General features: G+C 44.4%; 2 protein-coding genes across 2 annotated transcripts; one reads left to right on the top strand and one right to left on the bottom strand.

The window, feature by feature from the left end:
* Nucleotides 1-632: 632 nt before the first annotated feature.
* On the top strand, nt 633-8,764 carry LOC131884429 (muscle M-line assembly protein unc-89-like). Its single transcript, XM_059232205.1, has 10 exons — nt 633-928; nt 1,040-1,177; nt 1,274-1,533; nt 1,615-1,837; nt 2,423-2,529; nt 2,767-2,950; nt 4,376-4,583; nt 6,613-6,711; nt 6,786-7,033; nt 7,474-8,764. The coding sequence occupies exons 1-10, from the start codon at nt 814-816 to the stop codon at nt 8,631-8,633; spliced, it is 2,742 nt and encodes a 913-aa protein (XP_059088188.1). The 5' UTR covers nt 633-813; the 3' UTR covers nt 8,634-8,764.
* Nucleotides 8,671-10,868, bottom strand: LOC131884437 (mannose-1-phosphate guanyltransferase alpha-A-like). The gene is made up of 5 exons (XM_059232215.1): nt 10,479-10,868; nt 9,761-10,150; nt 9,423-9,681; nt 8,977-9,241; nt 8,671-8,903 (listed from the first exon to the last, which is right to left on the bottom strand). The coding sequence occupies exons 1-5, from the start codon at nt 10,739-10,741 to the stop codon at nt 8,803-8,805; spliced, it is 1,278 nt and encodes a 425-aa protein (XP_059088198.1). The 5' UTR covers nt 10,742-10,868; the 3' UTR covers nt 8,671-8,802.
* Nucleotides 10,869-12,462: the final 1,594 nt, after the last annotated feature.

Below are 12,462 nucleotides of genomic sequence, written 5' to 3'. Positions count from 1 at the left end.
GATATAATCGCTATTACTTGAACGACAGCCACAATCCAACTATGGCCAAGAGGTTATTCTTTAAGGAGCATTTAATGCTATTTTACTTTGTGCTTCATTTCCTGTACATTTCATGTTGTTGTCAAAAGGAAAATGAATAAATCCCTGGCTCAACTAAAATTTTTACCAAACATTCCTTCATGAGTTTCCACTCGTCAATGCAAGGTTCAAAAAGATGCATGATCCCATTGTTGTTCCTTCATTAGTACTCGTACCTCGGTCAAGCCCCTTTTGCGTGTTGATCGCACCCGGTACCGCATTGCTCGTTTTTGTAGTTTTTAGGACACTAACCAATCAATGGCCCTGATTCGTTGAACTGGACCGAAAAGTACCGTGTGTGCAAAACTAAGTCGGGGAGCTTGGGGCCACAAATTCCCCCGATCCGATCCTCAGTTTTGTACAGTCAGTACTGTTTTGTGCAAGTGGAACATTCAAGCAAACACCTAGAATTGCGCCCGTTCATGGATGTGCCGCGTGTGTACCGTCAATTCAAGTGGCTGTAGTACAAAGTGTACACATAGGTACACAGAGTGGAAGGTCCTGCTTCAGTTTTGGCCAGTTGCCAAATTGAAATTTTCCCTAAGCTGACAAAATCCTTCGTTACGACCAGAAAGAGAGACAAAACGGGAACACGAAGAGAGGCACACAAAAAGTGGACCAGGCATCAACATCTGTCTATGTGACTTTGGAGGCTCCAGCTCACCTCTGGTGGAAGTGTGTGTCGAGAGTGAGCATGGCCAAGTGCTAACTTAAACCCGACGAATCCCCCAAACCATGGGCAACCAAAGTGCCAAGATCCATTTCAAGAATCAGGGCCATTCGGACCGATTCGTCGGGAACGTGGACCAGGCCTTTCCTGAAGAAAAATCCCGAGCTGATTGGGCGGCAGGTGAGCGTTGAATAATGGAACACCTGGAATCGTTGGTTTTGACGGTCAAATGACTGATTGAGGGGGACTGATGAATTGCCACGACACCACCGACAACTTGCTTCTCCGCAGGATGCCCATCTCCACCCGGTAGACCGACCATCGAGTTATCGAATCAACGCACTGATGATGCAGATGAGAATGCTGTCACAGACGAGATTAATCTGTCATGGAATGTGCCAGAAGATGATGGTGGATATCCAATCATTGGTCAGTGCTAGTTTTGTCCCTTTTGGTAACCGGGAATCAATCCCTTTCTGGAATTGGCCACCACATTCTGATTAGAAAAACGTTTCCTTGCCACAGGATATCGCGTGGAGATGTTGGATATTCAGTCGGGCTACTGGATCGAAATCACAAGTATCGAGGGCTATGAGCCTAAGTGTACCTTGAGTAACATCCTTTATGGGATCATGTATCGATTCCGGGTTTTGGCTCTCAACGACGTGGGAGTCTCGGAACCGGGAGAGCCCTCGGATCCGGTCGTGATCGATGTTCCGGGCGTGCAAATTGCTCCCTACTTCGTTCAAATGGTCAACGATACCATCGCTCTGGAGCATGAAAAAGTTGGTACTAATCGAAGGAGGTCCTCTTTGAAGAGACCCTAATTGAAGGCCACAATGACACCGTTGTACTATTTGATCCAGGTCGAGTTCAGGGTTCGGGTCTTGGGCACACCCAAGCCCACCGTTCAATGGTACAAAGACGAGCTGGAAATCTTTTCTTGCGATCGTATCGAAATGCGAGAAGAGGAGGAAGGAGGCGTGGTCATCTTGAAATCTGCTCGTTTGAGCGATTCGGGTAACGTCAAATGTGTGGCCATAAATATCATGGGCAAGGCCGTCTCCACTGCACAGTTAGTCATTGAAGGTAAGTGGAACTCAGGAATTCCGTAAACGCCACGACTCCAAGACTACGTACGTACTTAGTATATAGAAGGCAAGCTAAAAGCCCAAGCCTGTCAGCCTTTACACAAGACAAATATTGAACATTCAGGACAGTTCGGGCGGTAAAAAGAGCACAAGAACCGAAAAGTCGCCTGGTGTCCTTTGGCGATATGTTTTTCTTGAGGTTGGGATTTATGGCCAACGAAACCCATTTCATTCGAAAGTGGAACATTCTGGTCATCCAGGAATGCATGCCTGGATGAATGCACATACATTTGTAAACCTGCATCTCAATTGACATTGGACAATTTGGAACCAACTTGTTAGCACCATCAAAGGCCAGAGTGTTGAATGCTATTCCACTTGTGAAAACGATAATTGTGCACCTTGCATAGGATATGCTGGTCTAATTGGCCAAATTGGCCCTCCGAGTAATTATCACAATTGGAGAGAAGTTACTGAATGTGTGTTTAACATGGTCTTATGTGTTCATTCTCTTTTGAAAGCCTTTGAAGAAGAACATGGCATGTTCTACAAGGTCCCATTATCGATCTTACTCTCATTTCAGCCACTCCAAGATTTGATTTGCCCGAAAGCTACAGCGAGGGTCTCATTTTCCGCGAGGACGAAGTTATTCGTATTAAAGTGCCTTTTGTGGCCAAACCCACGCCCAAAGTACGATCGATTAACACACTTCACACTAATTAAACGACTACTAATCACAAGGACCAACATTTACGCACGAATGCTACATACGTACCTACATAGTACATACGAGGTAGCCCAACTTTGTCTGAAACCATGTCTACATCGTCAAAATTTTCTTAGCAAATATCGATAAACGGAAAGCCTACTTTTGTAATATTCAGCTTTTCAAAACAGATCACTTATGTATGCGTTCCATCTCTGTAGATCGTGTGGTTCTTCGAAGATGAACCCATCACTTCGCCCGGGCCGGAAATTCAGATCGACACCTCGGAGTCCCAGACCAGTTTACGGATCCAAAATGCCAAACGGTGGCATTGTGGCGAGTTCCGGGTTTATGCGGAGAACGAGAACGGCGAGGACGCAGCTTCGATCCTCGTCACTGTCACCTGTAAGTTAAACACAGACACACTTTTACTACTACTGCACTAGCACGTCTGGTGGAGCGAGTTTTGAATGGAAAGCCAATAGTTTGGAGTGCAGTGCTGGAAGGGTGAGGCAAGTTCCATTGATCATTTTCTTTTGCATCCATTAAGTGGTGACTTTGGAGTCGGGGAAGCATTGCATTTTTGTTGCGAGACTTGATTAGATTAAGGATTTGCTCCATTTTCCATTGAAATCCTGCTTCACCAGGGAAATGGGTCACTATTTGGGTGAATCGTCTCCAGATTTGGAAAGATAAAAATGTGCACATATACCGGTGTAATGAATGATAGCTTTTAAGCTTAGTCAGATAATATTGAGCTTTTTCTAGGGACATAGGTATAAGATTATGAGTTCAAATATTTACTGCGAGATTGCTTCTCTTTGGATTGGTATTATTTACAAGTTTTTGACATACATAACAATCTTGCAATCTCGTCCCAATCTGGGTTCCAGGAGCCCCGTTCGATGCGATGATCCACTACAGCAATGAGAGGGGACGAAAAAGAAAACCAAAAAAAACGTAACACTAACGAATCATAAAGAAAAATATTGGTTAAACAAACAAACAAAACGTAGCAATTGAATCGTTCTCCATCATTATTGGTTATGTAATACGTACAAAGTTAGAAAGATCGCAAAAACTTTGGCTCATGAAGCCACCACGTTTCATTAGCTTGCAACATAGGATCCGGAACTTGTATCCTTTCGGTACCTGATTAAAATTTCATGCGCTGAAATTGTAAAACAGTGCATGGCTGTTCTATCACGGGAAAATAAACGTCTGTTACTTTTTGCTAGTTCCATTCTTTTGAAATTAGTAAAGAATTGTGATGGAGTTCGCCGCCTGCAAATTACAACACAATCGGAAAGCCAACTGTCGTACTTTGTTAAGGTTTATCCCGGTCTTGAAGGTCATGAAGCATGATGGAATTACTCAGTCGTATTATCAATAATCGCCTATTTCAAACAATATCGGTCATTCATTCATCCGCTCATTTTCTTCCGATTTCTTGCCAATTTTTGTACATGTCATTGCACTGATCCTCGACCACTCTTAAAGATTAATTTTCATTCATCGTTTTGGTCAAAAAAAAAAAGGGATCAATGACGTCTTCTCAAAAAAACCAATCTAAGTCACACACGTTGGAGTTGACGGTCGTCCAATGCACCGACCATTCATTCGTATTTCTCAAACCAACCTTTCTGATCGTTGAATAGCGCGAGTGTCCAGTACAATTTGGTATATGGACCAATTACCAAAGACATTTCTGTCTCCAAGAGAATGGCACACCCGCCAGACTTGCTCCCATTTCGGTCCCATTTCTCACTCACGGCCTTTCTGGTCGTTACTCTCCTTCCTCTTTACTTTGGACTTTGTTCATCTTCGCAGCTCCCCCTTCTCCGCCGGGAATGCCAGTGGTCATAGATATTTCTGAGACGCGTTGCACTTTGAGGTGGGATCCCTCCTCCGACGATGGCGGCACCGAGATCAAGCATTACGTGGTCGAATACTTTCGAGACGTGTGGAACGTTTGGCTCAAGGCCCGAACTACCAAAGAGTGCCAAGCCGTCATTGACGACCTAATCCCAGGGTCGAGGTGAGACTCATACGCAGTACTAGAGATGTGCGTCAGATCCGACTTTTCGGATCCAATGGGATTCGGATTTGGATTGGACTTTTTTGTTTGGATTCGGATTTGGATTGGCGCATTGAAAGGCAAGATTCAATCGGACCCCAAACCCAATCCGAAATTTTAGGGAACGCTAAATTGATGCCAGCTCGCTTTTTGAAAATGGCTGCTTTCAGAACTATCAAGCAAAGAGCACATGCTATGGAAGCAAGAGATAGTTTCAAAAGTTCTATTCTTACTACTACCCCAAAAAAAGATCCTTGGACCAAACCTCATTTCGAATCGGATCGGAGTAACGTCTCGGATTCGATGCACAACTCTAATATGTACCCAAAAAGAGAGCGCGAAAGAAGGAGACACTGGACTCATTCACTGTTGGATTTTATAACGTGAAACATTACAGGCACATGAACCATTGGTTCATGGAACATACGTAGTAGAGAGGGCCTGGATTTACGTAAGGGCACAAAGAAGGACAGGCTAAAAACAGATGACTGTAGGATATTAATTTAAAATGAGATGCTGGTTTCATCAAGCTCTGAGAACTCTTTATTGGAAAATTAAAATTGAAAACACACTCGCCATTGTTCCATTCATTTGGGAACAAAAAAGCGTTACAGAATGCCCAATGATCAAGAGAGAATGTGTATACTCGAAGACTGCAGAATAGGAACTGTCGGTAAAGGCCCCGTTGCTTTATTAGGTTTAGTCTCTCTTTGGGGAACAGGTGCAATATCTTTAAATTTGAAACGCCAACCATTTCATAATTAGATCATTACTTAACAGGCTTACCTGGGTTTCGATTGGCATTGATGATTCGTATTACATAGTGTAATCATTTGTTTAAAACCAAGATATGGGTTGGAATATTCATGTAGATACCTATGTATAACGACAATAACGTTCACCCTTTTGATTCAATTTTCTAACGTGTAAATCATTGAAACCGAATCAACCCATTTTAATCAAAACTCTGAATCAATCATGATGGAAACAAAATAGAAAATGCTCTTTTATTCTAGTAACCAAATCCACAACCCAAAGATTGTTGTTTACGCTAGCACAGAGATACAAATGAATGGGCCGTATTTACATACAATACGTACTTGGCTTATAACAACAATGTCGTGGAAGATTCTTGTCGCAAGATTCAATTGTCTTTGAAAGTGGATCACTTTTGACCTAGATTCCCGCCGAATGATTTGAAAATTGACTCACTTCTCGGAACATGAGCTACAGACGGTTTGTATGAAAGGCAATATCCTTTGATTGAATAGAACATATATCTACCAAGAGCCTTTTTCCGTCGACTAGATGTCGATTTTGAATTTGCTATATTTGATAACAATCCCATTGAAGCTGCTTCATATTTGCGTGAATCCGGAATCCTAATCTGTTGCCAACAGACACTCAAAAAGAATGAAGTCTCATCCATTTAGGAGCAATCACGTCAAAGTGGTTCTTTTTACCCCACACGAATCTCGTCAAGGAATGCACTTCTTTAGCTTGATACACGTTTGAAGTCAGAAATCTAATGGCAGGAGTAATAATAACGTCATTTACCAAGCTGATACGTTCGCATACACTCGTGCGTCGTACATACTGAACAGGACAGTACATACATACGTACGTACGTAAGAACCAAGCGGCGGATTGAGGCCAAGATCCGAAAGGGGCTCAACTCTCAAAGCCAAGGCGTATTACGAGTTCGCAGTCAAACCGGAAAGAAAGAGTTATCCCCGGGGCCTTTTGTGTGGAGTCTGTAGGTCACATGAATGTAAATACTGTGCTAGCTGATGCTCCTCTAGCTCCTCGCACGGCCCAAATTGCAATCTTCAACATCCCGAGCCATAAAACAAGCTTTGATGCCAAGCGGAAACTTTTTCCCAGAGAATCTACAACTCGGGCGGATAGAACGATCAAATCTATTCATGTTCTTCAACGATATCAAGCATCCACCTCAAATACAAACACCTCAACTTTGTCCGTCCAACAGATACATGTTCCGCGTCAAAGCCGAGAACTCTTACGGCATTAGCGAGCCTGGACCAGATTCGGATCCGTTCGATGTTGGGAGTGGAGCCTCGTCAGAAAGGTGATCCGAGTCGAATCATTCGGGCACGAGTGGACAGCCGGAATTAACTGAATCGTTTCATGTATTTCTTTTAGACAATCCAAAACCTATTCCGAAGCCGAGTCCTGGTCCAATCGCTCCATGGAGGGGGGCGACCTTCAGACGAGCATGATGGAATCCGAGACGCCCACCATCGTGTTTCCCGACCAGAAGGCATCCGCCTCCCCGAGTGCACTCAGCAAGACTAAACTCTTTTGGCCTTCTGACGACAAGGAGGATGACATTTTAGACCGATACCTGAAAGTGCAGACCTTCAAAGATCTTCGGATCCCCAGTTGCGAAAGTAAATATTGGCATTTACCCTTCAACATGTAGCAATTTGCATCGCTACTATATCGTTCCTTTTATCCCGTCTGCGTTCAAACGAGGCTCCAAGCTTGAAATATCTTGACCTCGGCTTTCAGTTGGAATTTGCTCAACAGAGGCTAGGGCTAGATGGAGCGAGTTGGGAACAACATTTGGAGGCCAAGACAGAATAAGTAAATCCCCCCCCCCTTCCCCTCTCAAATGTCTCTACCTTCCTCAACTTGGAATTTCCTTCAAGTCCCCTTTCCTTGTTTACTTTCCATTTTTAAGTCCTCCGACTCAAATTATCGAAGCCAGGAAGATCAAAGTACTTCAAGTGAACACATTTGATTGAGTATCATTGTCTCCCACTTGTCTTGACTCGAATGGAAAGTTGAAGCGACTATTAATAATTAATGGTGGTTTTTTTCTCCTCAGGCGATGGCATGCCCTCGATTGTAGGCATTGATGAGGATAATATGTCCGACACTTCGGACATGGATCGAACCCACCGAATGTTCGACGAGATCCAACAGATTTCCAGCGACGATGTAGAGGACCCTGACGACGAAGAGGACCCATCCTTGAGCGAATTTCATATGGAACCCAACGAGCAAGAGTACGCCCAGCACCATCACGGAAGTATGGATTCCATTAACATCAGTCTGGACAGTATTGCCAGCGTGATTCCTCCCGAGAAGAAAGAGGCCATGAACAACTTCGAAGAGAACCTGAATGCCATGATCCAAGAGGCCCAACAAGACATGGTAGAAGTCCATCCAGAAAAACCGACCTACTCCGACACTCCACCTGAAAATCCCCCTATCCGAGGTCGTCCTCGGAAATCGTCCTCGGCCTTGTCCACCCCCGAGTCGATTGTCTCGGTCATCGAGATGCCGTTGGTAAAGCAGGGAAAGGCCGATGTCTTGCCCACCCCTGCCATTTCCGTCACCCAAGAGGAAATCGGTCGCTTGACGGCGAAACAACAGCAACAACTAAAGTTAAATCAAAATGATCCAGACACCTTGGATCGTGATGATCTATATCAGAACATCATTCGAGCACCACCCAAATTAAGGTCAGAGCGGTCTCGGAGTGGATCAGTTACGGATCTAGGACAAACCAGCCGACAGGAATCGCCCTTTTCCGGTCGAGGAGGGATCGGAATCGGCGGTGCAAGGAATGGGGTCTTGGTCAATACGAGGCCTTTGAGACGCACGATTAGCCGCGAAGACCCCGTGGAAGCGACGACCCTGGGCTACAATCACTTCACACCCCAGCCTATCGAAGTGTCCATTGACCCATTCACGTCACCTTCAACTCAATTATTTCAACCCGAACTTGTGGCTCGAGCCGGTCGATTTCGGATCGTGCTTCCTCGGAACTTGGCCAATTGGCTCATGTTGGTCAACGTGTATTCGTTTGTGATGTTGATGACCCTGATGGTGGCCAACTCGATTCCCAACAGTCAACTCTTCACACTGTTTACAGCCTATTGGAGCCTTATCTTATACTTTACCATCCTGGATGATGGACATGGAAAAGATCCATTTGAGACGATCGCCGAAGCCTTTGTCAAAAAACCGAAAGTGCTTTAAGCACTTCCCGAAGGATTCTTAAGATGAGCTTGACATGTGCTTTTGTGTAGAAATGCCAATTCATTTTAATATTTTCATTGCATAAAAGGGGGAAAACTAAAAAAAAAAAGCCTTTAAACTCTGAAAACAAACTTGTGCATCTGAACTCTTATCCAGTATCAGTCACCGTTCAAAGAATGATTTCGTTCTTGAAACTATGCCTGATTTGCTTGTGCGGTAACACGATCGAGTTTAAAACGATCACTTCGGAGGGAACCACCACATTGCAACCTGAAAGAAGATTGTATTATTTATGACTTTAATGCTTTAATTCTATCCCACACATCGATTGTCCAGTGCTTACCAATGACAGTCACGGAGGGATTAAGTTTGCCTTCTTGGCTGAAAAGAGGGAGATTGTCCATTTTGGCGAAAGCTTTATTTGGATTGGGATCATTGGGCGTGCCCTCAATCCGGGTCCAATGACCAACCCGGGTGCTCATTCCCAAAACTGCGTGCTTGATCAACGAATGATCTCCTATCGAGGTGTCAGCCAGAATGATAGACTCGGAAATTCGTGTTCCTTTTCCAATGATCACATTCGGACCGATACTAACATTGGGTCCCATCTGAAAGAAATAGACTCTGAGATCATTTCGGATTGACACAATCAACATCAACTTCATAGGAGAGGACGGATAGGTACTAGAAAATGAAAATAGTTTTCAAGTCACCGACTCTTCCTTAAGAGTACCTGTCCATCCACGTTTGAAGTAGTTCTGGCTTGAAAGTTGAAGCGCAATTTCTTACCACGGCTGTTGGATGGATGGAGGCACTCGGGTGCACGAAAACGTTGCCAATGGTCTGGGTGTCCGTGGCCCGATAAAGACGCTCGGGGTGGGATTGGGCGAACAACTTGAGGTAATGTCGATTGGCGTAAATCACGGAACCGGCCGTCTTGATTTGCGACCACCAATTGGTCGTGGAAAACACCTGTCCACGCCCAATCGTGACCATATGGCTCAAAATATCGCGCTCGATCCACATGGATTCGGGCTCCTCGGTATCCCTACCCATCAAACCAACCCTCAGGTCATAATTTCCTCGAGGTCATAGCAACAAATGGAAAAAGAGAAAGAAAGACTTACGGTGTCTCGGATCGTCGCTGGCGTTGTTGATATTTGTCGGCCAAGACTTGGAAAATCTCCGGCGAGAAGACGTACACGCCGCAATTGATCTGACTGGAGATGTAGCTATTGGGCTTCTCGACATAATGCAACATTTGATGGGTATGCTTGTCCTCCACCACACACCCGTAGTTCAAGGATTGGGGTTTCGTGGCCTCCGTCGCCAGAATGGTGGTCATGACATCGGGCAGAGCGCTGGCTTGATGGAAGGCGATCATTTCGTGGAGCGGGAAATCCGCGCAAATGTCGCCATTCAGCACAAAGAACGCCTCCGGATTGCCACTCATGATCCGATCCCGAAAATGATAGATCCCGCCTGCCGTCCCCAAAGCCGTGTACTCTTGTAAATACCTACCAATCGAAAATACGAATCAGTGGAGGCGGTGACCTTGACGAAAGGCCGGAGCTAATCAAGGTGATTGAACCCCCTGGTGAATCTATCTAACCAATTGGCTGGCATGGCAATATTCTGAATTGGTGATCCAACCGGCTTCGACATTTCAAAAAACAGGTTTCAGGATCCGTTTTGTGCGTTTTGTCGTGTCAGATTGGCTTGGGACTGGGGCAGGGCAAAGTTTCCAATTTTTGGGTTGACAACTGACGTTGACTTGGGATGTGAAAGGCCATTTATGTATCGGGCTCCGTTTAATGCCAGGAGTGGGCCATGAATCTCACGCACTTGACGGTGACGGCCTTGTACTGATGGTTCATGTCTTGGACGAAATCGTTCATTTCATGGTTGGGGTAAAAGCCCAGGATGAGGATTTCGCGCATTTGGTCCACTTGCGACAAGGCCTCGATGTGATGTTGGATCAGGGGCAAACCGGCCACGGGAAACAACGGCTTGGGCACGTCCAACGATAAGGGCCGGAAGCGGGTCCCCTTCATGGGACCCGCGATCAAAATCACGGCCTTCAGACCTGGACAAGCACTCGGCGACATAATGGTCAACTCTGGTCCTACCTAGGCTTTCGATTTTAGTTCGAATCTCACTGACGAATTCCGGCCCTGTGCCCATCAACTTCTCCTCAGTTTGGATTGCTTGGATTGTTTGGATTGAGCCACGTCATTTTTTTCCGTTGCCCGATTCGGTCGGTCACGCAACTTGGCATTTCAGGAGCTAAGTTTGCCTAACAATTTCGGAAATGTTTGGTATTTGACAAACAATTCTTCAATGAGCCGTCTACTCATAGATAAACTCACAGATCATATAACAATTATATGGTCTGTGGATAAACTCCATAAAGTTACTTGGTTTTCTATGCGTTTATTACTCGTGAAACCAGCCGATCAAAATAGTTTGAGGGCATGTTTTACCTCATTCAAGGAGTTCTCTAGACATGGAGGTGGACAGTGGCCGGAGGACAGACAACGAAAGGGCAATGTGCACTAGCCACTCGGTAGGTCAAAAAACGTGCGAGTTTTGTTAAAACCTTGCTATTCAGCTCAATAACGTTTAACACTGTTATTTTCATCACCTTGTCATCAAACTGGGTGTATAATGTATAAAATACCCAGAAATGTAAAATTGCCAATTTCCTGCACTATTCTATTGCTTAATGCCTCCCTTTTTACCACCATTCTATTTATGGTGATTACTTGAACGGAAATTTAGTTGCTATTGGTAGGTACACAAGCTTTCGGCCATTAGAAGTATAATCTAAGAAGTGTCATGATATATAGTTTGTATGGGCTTAACAACTAAGAGTCCTTTTGAACAATGAGATAAAAGTGTCCGGTGAGAAGTTTTTGTTGCAAAGCTCTTGCACCTTACTAATTCTGAAGGATGGCAAACTTGAAGAATTAACACAAAGTTGTGTTAACAGAAATATATATATGATACATTTAAAAAGAGGTCACTCAATGGGCTTTTTCAATTTCATTTCATAATCAAACGACCAAACAACTCAAAGTTCACATCCATCATTCATATGAATTCAATATGTATCAAGGGTAAACTGATCATGTTTTTGCTTTCTTCATTTCTTCCACTTTTGTGTAGAACATTATGATTGATGTGGTTATAGGCCAAGTTACCACGCAGGCCAACAATTGTACAGTTTAGTCTCAAAATATGGAATAGGGTCCCAAGGCCTAATTACAATCACTTCACTTTAGTTAAAAGAAAATAGGAGTATGGGTCCACTAGTTGGGGTCTCAAGTTGGAAACAGGTTGCTGATGGCCGTCCAAGGATAGAGTTGAAATTCCCACTGGCTTTTTACAACATTTTTAGGAACCTTTAATGCTCTCTCCGGGTGTCATGAATGCCGTTGACAACGTAGGGACTAATGGCCATTGAAATGATTCATCTTGGTCAGTGATCTGAGAGCAAACAAGCTTGGCTTGTCAGTCATATTAGTCATCACATAGAAGAGCAAGGAACAACACTTTTGAAGGAAATACACAATTGACATTCTATTACACAGGTTCACAGGCAGGCAGGCAAGAACAGACGATCAGAGGATATTGGATTCGATATCTTCAACGGCTCTAATCCAGTGTGAGGGGACGGGTCAAGTTGGCCAACTTCTTGAAATGGTTTGACAAAATGGTAGTGAGGTCAACCCAAGGGGCGGTTCATTGAGTAGTAGTCACACACAATGATTTATAAGCAGATTTCACTTCAGATTTCGTAGGACCAGAGCACGGTTGCTTCAAATTT

This window comes from Tigriopus californicus, chromosome 8 (assembly GCF_007210705.1).
Source record: "Tigriopus californicus strain San Diego chromosome 8, Tcal_SD_v2.1, whole genome shotgun sequence".
In the NCBI taxonomy this organism is placed as follows: Eukaryota; Metazoa; Arthropoda; class Copepoda; order Harpacticoida; family Harpacticidae; genus Tigriopus; species Tigriopus californicus.
Note: the sequence above shows the minus strand (reverse complement) of the source record. Positions and strands in the feature narration are given on the sequence as shown.